Genomic DNA, 15,410 nt, shown 5'->3' on the forward strand with positions numbered 1-15,410 from the left:
AGGGGGCGGGGCACTGTCACCTCTGGTTCCTTTGTGGGCGTGGTCCAGGTTGGGGGCGGAACCTGTGGAGCGGGTGTTGAGTAATGGGAGCTTATCTATAGCGATCATCTTGTTTTTAATGCTGTTACGAGGATATTTTTAATAAAAGATATATAAATCAAATACAAAATAAAAAAAAAGTTGGCGGGTCCCAAGGTCGGCGGAGGGGAGGTCGCTGACAGGGTCGTTGGGGGGGTGAGGCAGAGGCTGCGCCCAGGAAGCCAACGGGCAGGGGAAACTTCCAGAAGCAAAGGCCCCGCCCTAAGGGGTTTGTCCCTCGCCGGCCGCCGTAGCAAAGCCCAAGGCAGCAGCCGGCGGACGGCCATACGCTCACGGGCTGAATCGAAACTCAGCCTCGCCCCGCTCCCCAGGAGCCAATGGGGTCGGCTTAGAGGCAAACGTCACTTTCCCGGGAGATCGCCGGGGCCAATCAGGCGGCGCTTTGCTGGAAGCAGCTGTCTGGGTGTCATGGCCGCTTGCACGGGTTGCCGCTGTGCCGGGCTGCGGGCTCGGTACAGCTGGCGCCACCCGTTTCTCGGCGCTGTGCGGCGCTGGCTAGGCCCGGGCTCCCGCATGGCGCCGCTCCTCCAGGCCCGGGGCTTTGGCGGTGACCAGGCGGTGGCCGTGGACTTGCAGGGCAGGTAGGGTGGGGGTCCGGGGGCCCTTCCCCCCTCCACGTGGAGGCAGCGGTTGGGGCCGGTGATGGCGCGTGTGTGTGTGCGTGTGTTGGTCTAAGGACATAGGCAGACAAAGTAATTTGGGCGAATCTGATATATTTTATTAGACAAACTTAAACAGTTGGAAAAATGTTGAGCAAAATGAGGAAAAAATAGTTGAAAAATATATGTATATATGTTTTTTGGTTTGAGTTGATATCTTTTATTAGAACAATTTGGAGGTGTACACAGTATATCTACATCTCTGTATAGATACGCACGCAGGGGCTGGTGGCATTAGTGCTGGCTTGGCATCTGGACCTGTACAGCAGCATTTCTCAACCTGTTTCGGGTTTGGGGTGGGTGTTGTATAGCCGCGTTGGTGTAAGGACCCGGGCCGACAAAGTTCTTTGGGTAGATGGGGTATCTTTTATTAGACCAACTAAATAGTTGGAAAATTTTTTCTTTGCAAGCTTTTGGGCACAAACACCCTATGTAAAATAGACTCTTTATGCCTGAAAAAGGGTGTTTTGCATCTGAAAGCTTGCAAAGAGCAGTTTTTCCAACCATTTTCCAACACACCCACCCCCTGCCTTACACATTGTGGGGCCTGGGGGTGAGAGGCAGTGGGTCAGGAGTGAGGGGCACTGGATCAGGACTGCCCACCAATGTTTAAAAATGGGTCCTAGTACAAAAAAGGTAGAGAACCACTCCACTAGAAACCTTCCCTTGCAGTCCCACATTCACCCAGCTGTAACTTGCCACTAGAGGGCTGGTGAGCCAGGACAAGCTTCTGTCCCTGATGTAGGGGCTGGGGAGTGACAGATCACCTGGGATACTGGGACTTCAGCTGTAGACAGTGGCTACACACCTTGATGGAATGGAAGCTGGGTAGTGGAAATCTGAGAGAATCCTGCCCTGGAGTCATGGGCAACTGGTGCTGCCTTAGTGTCTATCCTGTCCCCCCCCCGGCCCCTGAACTGGGCAGCAACTGGAGGCCAGTCTCACCAATGGGGGGGCCCTGTGGCAAAACTTACCAACCCCCCTCTGCAGGAGGGGGAGGGAGAAGGAGAAAAGCGCACTGTCTGCCTGTACAGAATGTTCCGTCTCCTGAGAGAGATTCTCTGTGAAGCTACTTCACTTGGGTTGTTACTGAGTTATTTTTCTCCCCTGGTGGCCACTTTTACTCCAGGAGAATAATTATGGACTTCTGTATATTCCTGGTTTCTCCTGAGCGAGCAGGGATTCTCCCTAGAGAATCTGAACATCTGCCCAAGCTCTTCGTAAGTGTACAGAAACTCTCCCAAGAGCAGTTTAAGCCTGGCTGATCCTGGGTTTTCTCCTGGAGCAACCGTTTTTTGCTCTGGGAGCAAAAAGCCTGTGTAGCTGTATATTTTTGGTTTCTGCTGGGAGAGAAGTGACTCTCCCATGGAAACTGAATGTCTGTACATGGCCTAAATGTTCTTTTCCATCCTGAACGCAGCCATTTCAGGGATTGAGGTAGAACTGCATTACAGGAGGTATATGTGTTGCCTATTCTATTGGCAGAAAGAGTGCTTTGGTTTCCTGACGTGGCAAGGTAGTTCCTCCAGTGAATACTAAATGTAATTGGTATTTTTTTAACGTAAAACAAAGATACAAAAATAAATGATTAGAGAGTTCTTTATTAAATTGATTCTTGCTTGACAGGGGCTCAACAATATGTAATTAACTTATGGAACTCATTGACACAAGTTATTGTGGAGACGTAGTATTTTAACCTTGTTCAAAAGGAAATTGGAGAAGTTTGTGGAGGAAAGGTCCATCAGTCAGTATTGCATTCAGTGTATAGGCACGTAAGTAGGGATATTGCCTCTCAATCGAAACTTTGAATTCTGAAAGTTCCAGATGAAGAGAACAAGGAAATAGAAAATTCTGGACGTGCCCTGGTTGCTCCCCCTCACCTTTACCTTCTCCTCCCCCAGCATTTGCAGTCTACCACCATGCAAGGAAAGATAATGAGCTAGATGGGCAAGATCTTTTGTTCCTGTGTCCCTAATACAAAACATTCTCTTCTTAACAGAAAACTGGAAATTTCCTCTGGAAAACTAGCAAGATTTGCTGATGGATGTGCTGTAGTGCAGGTAAAAATCTCTGGAACTTCAACATTGATAAATCAGCATGGATAAATGTACAGTCTTTTACTGGACTATCAGAGCCTATGACATGGGATGAGAATTGGAATTTGTAATGGCTAGGCTTCATAACTACCTATTTCAGAGAGAGATACTTTTTAAGGATTTCTCAAAGTATAACTATTACAAATAGTTAATTCATTTGGTACTTCGCTGGGGGGAATTCTGTATTGGAGAAATGAAATTGTACTAAATGATATATTTATTAAAATGTCATGGCTATAAGTAATTTCACCTTTTTTTTTTTTTTTAATCAAGTTAGGTGACACATCAGTGATGGTTACAGCAGTCAGTAAAACAAAATCTTCTGTATCCCAGTTCATGCCCCTGGTGGTGAGTACAAATTACTCAGGCTGTCCAAACTGATGCTATAAATACCCACACAAAGTAGAACTTGAGAAGTAGATGTTATTTAATGTAAATATTGTAAAATTTATGCAAGATTAATTTTTCACTGTGGCAACAGTAAATAACAAACAATTTTATTCAGGTGTGTTATTGTAAAACTAACTCTTAACTGATTTTGTTGATTTAATTAGGAAAGAGCAGATAATATTCTTTATTAATCTCTGTAATTTTATAAGGTTGATTATCGTCAAAAAGCTGCTGCAGCAGGAAGGATTCCCACAAACTACCTTAGGAGAGAGCTTGGTACTACTGATAAAGAAATTCTTACAAGCAGAGTGATAGGTATGGGAAAACATTGTAAAAACTTCTTCTAGTACTTTGTTTTCATCATTTGTGTTATCTTCCTCAATGTTGGAAAAAGGAGGGTTATCTGTGATCATAATTTTCAGAGTTTATTGCTTCTGCAGCAATATTAGGAAAAGCACATTTCTTAAAGTGCTGCAAGGCTCAAATCCGTTTTAAAAACAGATCAGCTGGGGCTGCTTGCATATTTCTTTATGTGAAATTCCAAAATAGCTTGTTAGACATATTCACTCTTGAGACTAGGACTTCTGATACCTCTGACCAAGGGGACTGTTATTTTTTGAAGCTCCTGCTGCTTCCATAAGGGAGGAGGAGGAAGTGGAACTTAAACTGCAAACTTTGGTAGACAGAGGCAGTCTTATTGGCTTCATCTTCCTCCCAACCTTCCTTGTTCCCTGAAAAGTCATCTCCAGGAAAGTTAAAACTTGTTGCTAAAATGAGGTGAGAAGAGCTTCATGTTCAGTTTACTGTATTTGCTCAACTATAAGATGGCTCTGATTATAAGATGATCCCCCAATAATTAGATTCTATGTATAGAAAATGTGTAAATTTTGTTATAGTTTTCCAGGTATAAAATCTAATTGTTAGGAGGTTTGTCCTGAATTTGTCAACCTCCAACTCCTACAGCAGGGGAAAGAAATCTGGGGTGTCGGGTAACCCCGTTTCATCTCTTATCTCTGACCCTGCTCTCCCTAAGCACATGGATGTGAAGAACAAATTTGAAAAAACTAACCTTGAAATAACCATAGCTATAGCAATTTACATATAGTAGCCATAGATTTAGTTAACCTAGAATTGATGCATTTTACATTTTTTGAAACTGTTGCAGGAAAGGTACTCCATAAACACATATTTAAGCAACGTTTTAACAGCATTTACTTAGAGAAAATACACACAATGCATTATAGTAGTACAAAGCCAAAAAGCATATATTTTACCACATAGGTCACTGGGGTGAGCCCCAGCAGAGTCAACATCATTTCAAAATACAGTGACCCCACAGCTTAGCATTGCTCAGTATGTATGTGTACTCTAGATACCTTGCCCATGCTACAAAGGATCCATGTGCTAATTAACTCCCACTCATGACTGGAACCAGGTGTTCTTTTCACAAGTCCTGGGATCCTCTAAACACTTATATTCAGATGAGATGCAGGGCAGTCTGGTCCAGCTTCATCTCATGAAGGGCAGGGCCACATTAATCATATGCAGTAGGTTGAGAGAGGGGGTGACAAAGGGATTCTGGGTGAACTGTTTGAGGCCCTGTTTGGTGATGTTTGCCAGACATTTAAGTCTGATGAAGAAACAGGAATCCCTGGAAATGGGAAAGAAAGAAACAGCTCCCCTGTGGAAGTGAAGAGGAAATCAAAATGTATGCAGTTTTACGGCTCCCCATGAACGGAAAAAGAGCCATTGCTGAAGGAGACTGAACTCAATGGGCACTAGTATATATGTTTTATTTGGATGGCCTGTGTTACCTCTTCAAAGTCTTGCTCGGTGTTGGATTTATTTAATCAGTTTCATAGTTGGTTTTTGTTATTGAGCACAGCAGTTCAAAGATAGTGTATTTAATTCAGTTTCTTTGTATGTAAATGTAAGACAAGAGACATTTCATTTTATATTCAAGTAAATACACTAGTTAAAACTAGCAGAACTTACTATATAATCTAAAGGGTGGCACCTTCAAGACTGAGTGGTTCACTGAGGCATGGGCTTTCATAGACATTTCAGCTGATGCTATGAAGAGACTTGAGAAAGAAAGGGTTTTAAATAGAGAGGAAAAGGTCAATAAGGATGAGCAAAGCAATTAACTTATGGGGGGACATGAGAATAAACAGATAGGGTTAAAAGATAGTCCAGGTAATAGGCTAAGAACATGTGATTTTGGTTGAGACCATATTTAACACAGTCCACAAGTTGTTGTTTTTTGTTTAAGGACAGCTGCTCAGGAAGTTAATAGAGTTCAGTGATGGAATGGTCTAGGGACATTGAAGTGTTCTGCCATAAGCTTTTGTGTGCCTCTGGGTTTGATGTCAAATGGATGTCTATTTATTTTTTTGTTTAGGGTTAGCTGTGTCTAGCCCAGGGTGGGCAATTATTTTGGGTGGAGGGCTGCTTACAGAGTTTTGGCAAGCCATCGAGGGCCACATGACAGGCAACCAGGGACAGATAAATATTAATTTTCTAAATTTTTTAGGTGCCCTGCGGGCCAGAAAGAAAGACCTGGCGAGCTGCATCCGGCCCGCGGGCCACATTTTGCCCACCCCTGGTCTAGCCAATGCAGACAGCTGAAGGGCACTGTAAACAGGTGGTGCTGTATATGATGTTGGTAGAAGAGCAGGTGAATGAATCTTAGATGTTATATTTTGTGTGGTTAGGGAACTGATGGGCAGAATCCTCTGGGATTCAAATCTGATGTGGGGAAAAAGGATCCAAGAAGGCTGGCTGTACTTTAAGGACACCCTTTTAAGGGCACAGGAGCAAGCTATCCCAATGCAATGCAAAAATAGGAAGTGGAACAGGAAACCATCCTGGCTGGACAGCAACTTCTTCAATGAATTGAAACTCAGAGAAATCCTATACGAAGTGGAAACTTGGTCATAGTACTAGGGAAGAGTATGAGACCATCATGTGGTTATGCAGGGAGAATTAGGGAGACCAAGGCACAGTGTGAGATGCAGCTAGCGAGGGACGTAACAAGAAATAAAAAGGGATTTTACAAGTTTGTGAAAATAACAGGAAGACCAAAGAAACCATAGGTCCCTTACAAAATGCAGAAGATGGAGTTGCAGACACTCTGGAGCAAGGTTGGGCAAAATATGCCCCATGGGCCAGATCTGGCCCATGAGGCCATTGTATCTGGCCCGCAGGGCCGCTAAAAAAATTTTTGAAAATTAAAATTTATCTGTCCTTGGTTCCTGTAAAAAATGACAGGAACTAGAGGCAGTAGGACCCAGGGGAATCCTCGGTGGGCTCCTACAGCAGCAGGGCCTGCCCAGCCCGCCCCCCCAGCCACATGGCTGCCCAGGCACAGGAAGCTCAGGTGAGGCGGGGGGGCACTGCAGCTTACCATGGCGCAAGCTCTGGGTGGACAGCAGCAGCAAGCACTGCTCAGCATGGCAAGCGGGAGGGCTGCAGCTGCTGCTGCCGCAGCACAGCCCCAGTGGGCAAGCCCAGAGCTGGTGCAGGGCCCAGGCTGGTGGCGGGGGCAGGTTGCAAACTGGTGCCTTGTGTGGGAGAAAAGCAGCCCCCACCCTGTGCCTGACGCCGTGCACCACAACTGCTCACAGCCCATGTGGGGCTGTCTGTGCCAACTCAGGACAGTGCCGCACGGGCTGCGAGTGGCTGCAGCAGGGAGCACCAGCCACAGGGCAGGCGAGGGGCCACTTTTCCCCACGCTTTGCACCAGCTTCTTCCCTGCCAGCGAGCAGGGGGTCAGGGCTGAGTGCTGCCCCCCGCCTGTACCGCGCGGCTTGGGGGCACTAGGAGTGAGTGGGCGCAGGAGCACCGGGCCTGAACCGGTGTCCCAAGGCCAGTGCCAGCAGGGCCCAGTACAGGGCAGCAGGGGTACAGGGTCCTGGGTGGCTGGGGCTCTATGGAGCCAGGCCAGCTCCCCCCTCTCCCTGCTGGTGCAGCCCAGCCTGGCTCCACAGACCCCTGCCAGCCTGCACCCTTCTCTGGGCCCCACCAGTGCTGGCCCTCGGACATTGGTCCCAAGACATTGGGACATTGGTCCCAAGATGGTGACCGGGGGGCGGGGCACCTGTCAAGGGGCGGGGCTACCCATGAAGTCCTTGACAGCTTGCCAAAACTGGGTATGTGGCCCTCCGGCCAAAATAATTGCCTGCCTGCCCCTGCTCTGGAAGGTAGCGCTAGGATCTTGAATGACCTGGATTGACTTGAGAAATGATCCAGAATCAGTTGGATCAGATTGAGCAATGAAAAATACAAGGTCCTCTACTTGGGATGGAATAAGTTCATGCACAAATGCAGACTGGGGAATGAGTGGTTAGGTTGCAGAACTGCAGGGGGGTTACAGTAGACAATAAAATGAATATATTGCTGAAAAAATACAATCCAGTATGCTGTTGGCTAACTTGCAAATCAAGGGAAGTGATTCTTTCACTCTGTTCAGCAGTAGTGAGACCTCACCTGGTGTACTGTGTCCATTTTGGGGCCGCACACTTGAAGGTTGTGGACAGCTTGGAAAGAGTCCAGTGCAAAGTATCAAAAATTATTAGAAGCCTGGGAGGCAAGACTTATGAGGAAAGGTTGAAAAAACTAGGTTGATTTAGTCTGGGAAGGAGGGCAGGGTTCAATTTGATAATAGTCTTCAAATACCTGAAGGGCAGTTACAGGATAGAGGTGGGCTCTTCTCTTTGACCATAGGGGACAGAATTAGGAGCAATAGCCTCATGCCTGCTGCAGGGGTAATTTAGGTTGCAAATTAGGAGAAACTTTCTGGGTATGAGGGTGGTCAAACATTGGAACAGGTTACCTAGAGAAATTGTTAATTTCCATCCTTGGAAGTTCTCTGGAGCAAGTTAGACATACTTGGCTGGATGGTTTAGCCGGAGATGCTTCTGCCATCAGCAGAGGGCAGGACTAAGTGTCCTCCTCTGGCCCCTACCTTCCTATGACCCTTGTTGACAAGGAGCCAGAGCTGGCATCTGGATCTCTTGCAAGACCTGGTGGTTTGGTGAGAATTGGATTTAAATAATCTGTTGTTGGAGAAATGTTTGCAGTTGTGTGGCTGCCAGTATCTTATGGACAGCAGATATCTGCATCTATGAACATGCCCAGTCTTTTTTGCATCCTGCTCAAGTTTTAGACTCTCTTGTGGCAAAGAGTTTTTTTGCATGTTAATTAGGCTCTGTGATTATTTTTTTTTTTTGGTTACGTTTTGAAAATACGGGTTTCACTTTGGATTAATTCTTTGTTTTTAATCATGAAATATGATATGCTTTGCTGAATTTCTTTACCAATTCTTTATTGTACATGTACTTATCTTTCATCTATTGTTGACAGTCATCATCTTAGTCTTCTCTGTATGTAAGTTTTGAAATGTTTCTTTTACAGATCGGTCAATTAGGCCACTCTTCCCAGAAGGCTACTACTATGATACACAGGTAGGTTGTGCTCATTATATTTAATGATAATCACATTTGTGGATTTAATTTGGAGATTGTTTCCATGGAAGCCCTAGGAAATGATTTTGGAGTAGCATTCACGATGGATCCACATTTTGCAAAGTAGTATTTATTGCTGATGTGATAGAAAAATTAACAGCAGCATCCTTTAATCATTCAGTAAATTGCTTTGTTTTAACATGTGCCAAGTGTCCTATGTTATTAGAAACAGTTACTCTCTTGAACTGGTTTAAATTCAGACTAGCTATCGTAAGGAAATAATGCAATTTATATTTAGGGAGCAAGTCATTTTTACTCGGTAACAGTTTAATTGAAATTGTGTAGCAATAATTCTTATATTGCACATCCAGTAGAATAGGATATTCAGCAAACTTAATTCAGGATTCCAATAGGTTTTTTGTTGCAAGCTTGTTCTTGATTTTTCCATGTCTGACAGAGATGCTCCACTACTTCCCATGGTGTGAAAATAATCCTGAATATTTGAGATCCTTTTAGTCTTTTTTTGTGAACATTTAAAGGCTGCTCACCATGAAATGTTGTTGATCATGCACTTTACCCCTCATGTTTATTTCATTATTTTGGTTGTTAAGGTAAGAAAATACAAAGTGTAGATCCATGGTTTTCAACAAGGGTTCCATTGTTCCAGGGGGTACCACAGCATGGGTTCCTGTTGCCACAGCCCTTCCAAGGTCCCGCTCTGCACCCGTCTCCTAGAAACAGGTACATGGGACAGTTCCACCTGCCCCAGGCATCTGTTCCTGGGGGACACCATGCAGGGTCAAACCAAGAAGGGCTGTGGCAAGAGCACACCCCTGCTATAGCTACTTCCTGATCTGGCTCTGCAGAAGGGACATGGTGTGGTTGTACTTGGCTGCGGTGGTAGCATTTCTGGTGAAAACCATTGACCTGTGAGGATGATACATTTTGCTTTTGGCCCATTCCCTCCAAGTCTCTGAGATGATCTCCTTGCTTGCCCCTGATTGCTAATGACATGCTGCTTGCTTGTTGTATTAATCCTGCTTACTTAATTAATATAATTTTAAAGGACAGCCTTCATTTGAGAGAAACTGTTTTGAGCTCTAGTAAACTCTTTTAGTATAAGATCAGTGAAAACAGCTCCTGCAGACTTTCTGCAGCAAGCGGGTGGGAAAGATGTGCAAATTAATGAACTGTGTTTTAACCACGGATGCTGGTCAAAGTTTTAATCCATCTGGCTTAGGGACTATATGAATGGGGTAGGAAGAATGAAGGATGCTTTTGCACACTCCCCAGTAACATCCCAACTGTTAATCAGCCTGCTTTTTAGTCCACTGTACAGTTTGCTTTTAATAAAGCTCCCTGGTACATTGGAGGTGGAAGTTGGTCCTTTAGTCTTTCAGATGAACTCTTAAATGTCTATATGCCTGGCATTGTGTGCATTAGTGGCTGAAGCAATACAATGATGGTTCTCAATTATGGTACCAGCAAATTCAAAAAAGACAGATGGGTGCCAGGTCTCTGATAAAGTTGAGAACTACTGGTATAGATAAAGATAACCACATTTTAAGGACCAATACTTGTTCTGGCTTTGCAGTTCTTGGTGTCCGCATATTACCATTTTTCTTTACCAGTTAATTGAAATATGTATTTGAATACTTTTCATTTACTTATATGAGCTTGTACAAGTATTTGGCAATTGCATTTCATAACACTTGCAAATATATCCTAAGTAGAAAATAATGCAAGAACTTTGAGCTATGTTTTTTGTCTTTCTGTCTTATACCAGATCATTTGTAATATTTTAGCAGTAGATGGTATCAATGACCCTGATGTCCTGGCAATTAATGGAGGTAAAAAGGATTCTCTCTTTAGAAAAGTCTGCAAAATATTTTTTATTTATGTTTGTGTGAACAGTTTATAATATATTTCATATCTTACAATTTTAGCATCTGCAGCACTTGCATTATCAGATATTCCTTGGAATGGTCCAATTGGTAAGTAGATATTTTAGTATGAAAGAAATAATGGAGCAGTTAGGCTACAAGAACCTTGCAAGCCTAAAACAAAGTCTCTGATTCCAGTGGTAACTTGTAGTTTTCTAATCTTGTTTTTCTGTCTTTTCCTTGTTACGCAGACCTTTCACACAGAAAAGTGATTAATGGACAATTTTAAAAAGAGATATTGCTACTTAGATTTTCTTTGTAGAACCCAAGTAACTTTGATTAGGAAATTACCTTCTTGTTTTTATTTCCCATGGAAAATAACACTTTTAAAATACATGGCTTATTGTATTTTATTTATGTTAATGCATGCCTATGAAAGCTTCTTCATAGGGTATTGCTACTGCAGATGAACTCTTTGTTTATTTTGTTTACACTTTATGGACACCTCTTTTGTTTCCTCAGTGAGTATCAAAACCATTCTCTTGGAGGTCTTTCTTCCACTTTAAAACATTCCTACCATCTTTTCTTTGTTTTTCTGAGAAATAGTCTCCAGTGTACCAGCCCTGTTGGAACATCTATAATTTGCAATATGTTTTCTGTTAGCCAATCAGTTGGGAAACAGTAAAACTTTATTGTTACCTTATCCCTTCAAGAACATTTTTTTAAATGCTCAAAAAATAAAATTTGATTAAACTGGAATTAAGGCTGAAAGATTGTGTGTATGTGCAAATACGTTAGAATCCAAGGCAGTGTAGATAGAGCTCTGTACTGGGTGTTGGAGGACCTGGCCTCTATTTCCAGCTGTGCCATAGGGCTAACTTTTGGTGACTTTTGGCAAATCATTTTACTGCTTTGTGCCGGGGTTTTTTTCCTTTCTTTATAATGAGAGTAGTGATACTGATCCCCTAAGTAAAGCTCTTGGGGCATTTTACATGTGTTTTTACATGTGCTCTGAGGCATGGTGCGCAGAGCGTTTTAATTAGCAAGCTGTGATAATTAAAAGCGCCTACGTGTTTGTGTACCAGCATCCATGTGATGAAGAAATGGTGGTGGGGTGCTTTAAACTAAAGCTCATCGAACATGTTTTATTTCAAAGCGCCATGCTGTCATTTTTTCAGCGTGGAGACACTGATGCACGTGACTCGGAAGGCTGCTAGAGTGTGTCAATTTCTATGCTCCAGCAGACTTGATTAAGCAAGTCTGCTCTGACACGCTAGATTTCCAGCACATCAGAACAAGCTTCCTGCACATCTGTAGGAGCCTCTAGATTCGGAAGTGAAAATGAATGAAAGCTAACTGGTATTATTTTGGCATTTGAAAATATTTTACTTCCTGAGTTTAATGTATTATAGCTATAATATGTGAATGGGGTTTTAGCGCTCAAATTTTGCTTCGTGTTTTTTACTTCCTTTGTTTTTTCAGGTTTTGGGAAAACTTGTGTGCAGGGCCTTGTGTCAAAGGAAACAGGATAGGGGCTCTTTTTACCTTCAGGCACCCTCCTGTCCCTTTCCCAAGAATTCTAATTGGAGGTTTTCAGCAATTGGAAATAGCTTTCATGAAGGAAACTTTTCCCGACAGATGTTTTACTTCATGTGTGTTTCTTAAAAGAATTATGTTCTAGAAAACCTGTGACAGGATCTTTTCTTGGTCAGTCTTACCACAGATCACGAGGAGTCGGGAAGACAGTGAACAGGCTTGGTGATCTTTATTGATAACTGTTAACGTAGCTGCGCAACAGCTTAAACTCACTCACCACGCCTCGCGCGCCCTAATGGTGCGTGAGACCGATGGATCTGGCTGGTGAGTTGTCTCAGGGGTTTCAGGTCACCGGGATCAGGCGGGTCTCTGCGTCCTCCTCCGGTTAGCTACTCTGAAGGCTGAGCCATGTATGTAATAATATGCCGTGAGTCGTTCCGAGTCCGTTGGACGCAGAAGGGACCCTGACGATGAGGCGGGGGCTCCTTTTATAGCTTGGGTGACATGCGGTGATGTGATTGTGTGAGGCACCTTTTGATAGGCCCATGGCACTGACTGACTGACGCTGGATCCCGCCTTGTAGAAAGTTCTAGCTGCTGTCTATCTTTTACACTCATGGCAGAAAGGCAACTATAGTCTGCCTAGCAACCGTTACATAACTTTGTATAACTTTTGTGATTGGCGAACATGGCCACTTAACAAACATAATGATCACAACATGCCCCCCCGGCCATGTGAGCCAAGGTGGCTTACAACAGGTACCAAAAACAAACCGAAAACGTGGCAATGTCTGCTAGGTAGGTTATACCAGCTGTGTTGATAACAGGCTTGGATATCTGGGAGCGTCTTCACTAGTACTAGTTGGACGAAGTCTGATCATCTGTTGGCTTGGCGATAATCTACTACCAAGCGAGCTTCGATGGGGTTCTTTGGTTTCGGTATTCCCCAGCCTGGGGACACGAAGCGACTATGAAGTACTGGCTCTATTCTTCCTTCAGCAGTGAGGCGATCTAAAAGGGTGATCAGTGATGGAATAAGCTGGGGTTTGGTCTGTAGGGGGACGTACTTCCATGGGGCAGCTGTAGGGTTCTTGAGTCGAGGTATGTATGCGGGTGGTAGTCCCGTCGCAGAGGTGCGAACCGGGAGAACGCTGCAAACCTTGCTTTTCAGGTTGAAGGCACGTATCTCGTGTACTCCTAGGAGTCGTTGGTTACCTAAGACAGCTTTGATGACCATGGGTGGGTCACCGAGACTCACCTTAACCAACGGGGCTGCGGTGGTGGTGTTGACGCCGGCTACATAAATGATGTGGTTTGTGGGTCGGTTCGGGACAGTAGAGTCAATTACGGTGACTTCCACTTCGGTATCCAACAAAAAGCACACTGGAGTTCGTTCTCCTGTGGTGGGATGGATGACTGGAACGGTAGCATAAGGACGGGGATCCAGCCGTCGAGTGTTGATGGGTAAGCAAGATAGGTTCCTCAATTCAGTTCATTGGTGGACGTCTTCCTCTTCATGGCCGGCGTCCGCCCCTGCTCGTTTTTTGGCTTTCATGGGAACTGGAATCCCAGTTGGATGGCGAGTTGTTTCTGGGTGTCATCATCTAAATTCCTGAGGACCTCCTTTTTCATACCTGCATGATTTAATAGGAACCCAAAACGGGCACGCTCCTCAGGTGTACGCTCAGGGTAACAATGTGAGGTTCCTTGCGCAGAGTTCGGTGCTTGGCATTGCTCCCTGCGATGTGCAGAAGTCGCGACTGGGGCAACTTCTATCACGCACGCTGGTTCTGGTTTTCCACGCTGTTGTTGTTGACGTCGCCAATGCTGAAAGCAGTACAGTGACGAGAGGGGTTGATTGTGAAGAGAGCTAGTTTGGAGCTCTGCTATCTCTGGGTTATCAGTGTAAATATCGATTGTAGCTTGAAGGATCGCTGGAGGGATCTCGAGTTGAAGAGGATCCTTACAATGTCTCTGTGGCCACAGGTCATGATGCACAACTGGTGTCTGTAAAGGGCGCGGGATTTCTGGATCGCCATCATCGCTGATTCCAGTGAAAGTGTTAAGAAGTCGTTGAGGAAAGGATGGCCCTCCACTGCGGGTGGGTGTTGTCGTCGAGTCAGCGAGTTCATCGGAACTCTCAGTGCTGTCGGTCGAGTGTGCTGGTGTTGTGAGAGAGGTGCGTGGGGTTGCGATCCGCCGCTTGGGTATGGAGAGATAAACGGCTCCTGCAAGGGCATTAACAAATGGCTGCGAATGTGGGGCGTGAATAGGTTGAGCTCCCTCATGGACTTGGTGTGGCTTCTCGTGTACTGCACTGGCAACCAAGGCTGAGAGGGAGATAGGCCACGGCGTGTTGTCAGCTTCCAGGACAGTCAAACCGGGAAGCAGCCCTAAACTAAAGCTTCCACGTGTAACGAGGCTAATGGCTTCTCGCTGGCTAAGTGTCTCATGGCCACATTCTAATACTAATCGTCCGAGCCATTGCGCTGGGGTTTCATCTTCCTGTCTTGCTGTCAGGTTGATAAGCTCATTCATTTCACTGCGGTCATGCTCGTGGGTGGTCCGGTCAGTGATGAGATTCCCATCTCCGTCTTGCCGGGTCTTTATTATCTCAACCGGCTGAGCTTGGAGCGGAGGGTTCGGCAGGGGGCCGGGCGTAGGCGGAGCGGCGTCTGTAGGAGGCGCGACTTGGGTCCCACCGCCTCCTGGATCAGGGAGGGGTGGGTATAGTGACATCACTACCGAGGGTGGTGCCTTCCCCTCCAGATAAGGTGGCGGGGCCGGAGCAGTGGGCGGTGCCGCTGAAATGGTGGGCAGCGGCCCAGAAACATTGGGCTCATGGCTGCCGCCAGAAGGAGGGTTAGCTTTTCCTGCCGCACAGCTAATGGTGATCAGCGCCATTTCATAGTCGTTAAGGCGCCCGAGCGTGGCCACAAAGCCCTCTAAACAAGCACGTAAGCACTCTGCCTTCTTTCCCTTTTTCTTATCGTTTATTGTCGCAAGAGCAGTAAAAACTCCCCGTAACATCCGGTGACTTGCGCTGCTGGGAATAATAAACTGAGGAGTGTTCACCCCCTCCGTACAGCGCTTCTCGCCTGTCAGGGCCGTTATCTTTTTCGTGAGGGCATCCCAATCCTGAGAGGGAGAAGGGTTGGTATCTTGCTGGTCACCTGGGGGAAGCTCTTTGGCTGCCGTTACGCAGGCGTCAGGGGCATCTTGATTTGATGGGACAGCAAACAACACGTTCGAGTCCCTGAGCACACACCCTAGTGCTCGGCCC

General features: G+C 45.4%; 1 protein-coding gene across 2 annotated transcripts in view; it reads left to right on the plus strand.

Annotated features, from left to right (window-relative positions):
- The first annotated feature begins 495 nt into the window (after positions 1-495).
- Positions 496-15,410, plus strand: part of PNPT1 (polyribonucleotide nucleotidyltransferase 1) — a 58,716-nt gene continuing 43,801 nt past the window's right edge. The window contains exons 1-7 of one of the 2 annotated variants that reach the window (XM_019516668.1): positions 496-680; positions 2,758-2,818; positions 3,128-3,202; positions 3,454-3,559; positions 8,660-8,709; positions 10,496-10,559; positions 10,656-10,703. In XM_019516668.1, coding sequence (XP_019372213.1) covers positions 508-680; positions 2,758-2,818; positions 3,128-3,202; positions 3,454-3,559; positions 8,660-8,709; positions 10,496-10,559; positions 10,656-10,703 — 577 coding nt within the window. In that variant the 5' untranslated portion in view covers positions 496-507. The remainder of the gene's footprint in view (positions 681-2,757; positions 2,819-3,127; positions 3,203-3,453; positions 3,560-8,659; positions 8,710-10,495; positions 10,560-10,655; positions 10,704-15,410) is intronic. The other variant, XM_019516667.1, reaches the window with a different exon arrangement.

This window comes from Gavialis gangeticus, unplaced genomic scaffold (assembly GCF_001723915.1).
Source record: "Gavialis gangeticus isolate Ggan-Ray unplaced genomic scaffold, GavGan_comp1, whole genome shotgun sequence".
NCBI lineage: Eukaryota > Metazoa > Chordata > Crocodylia > Gavialidae > Gavialis > Gavialis gangeticus.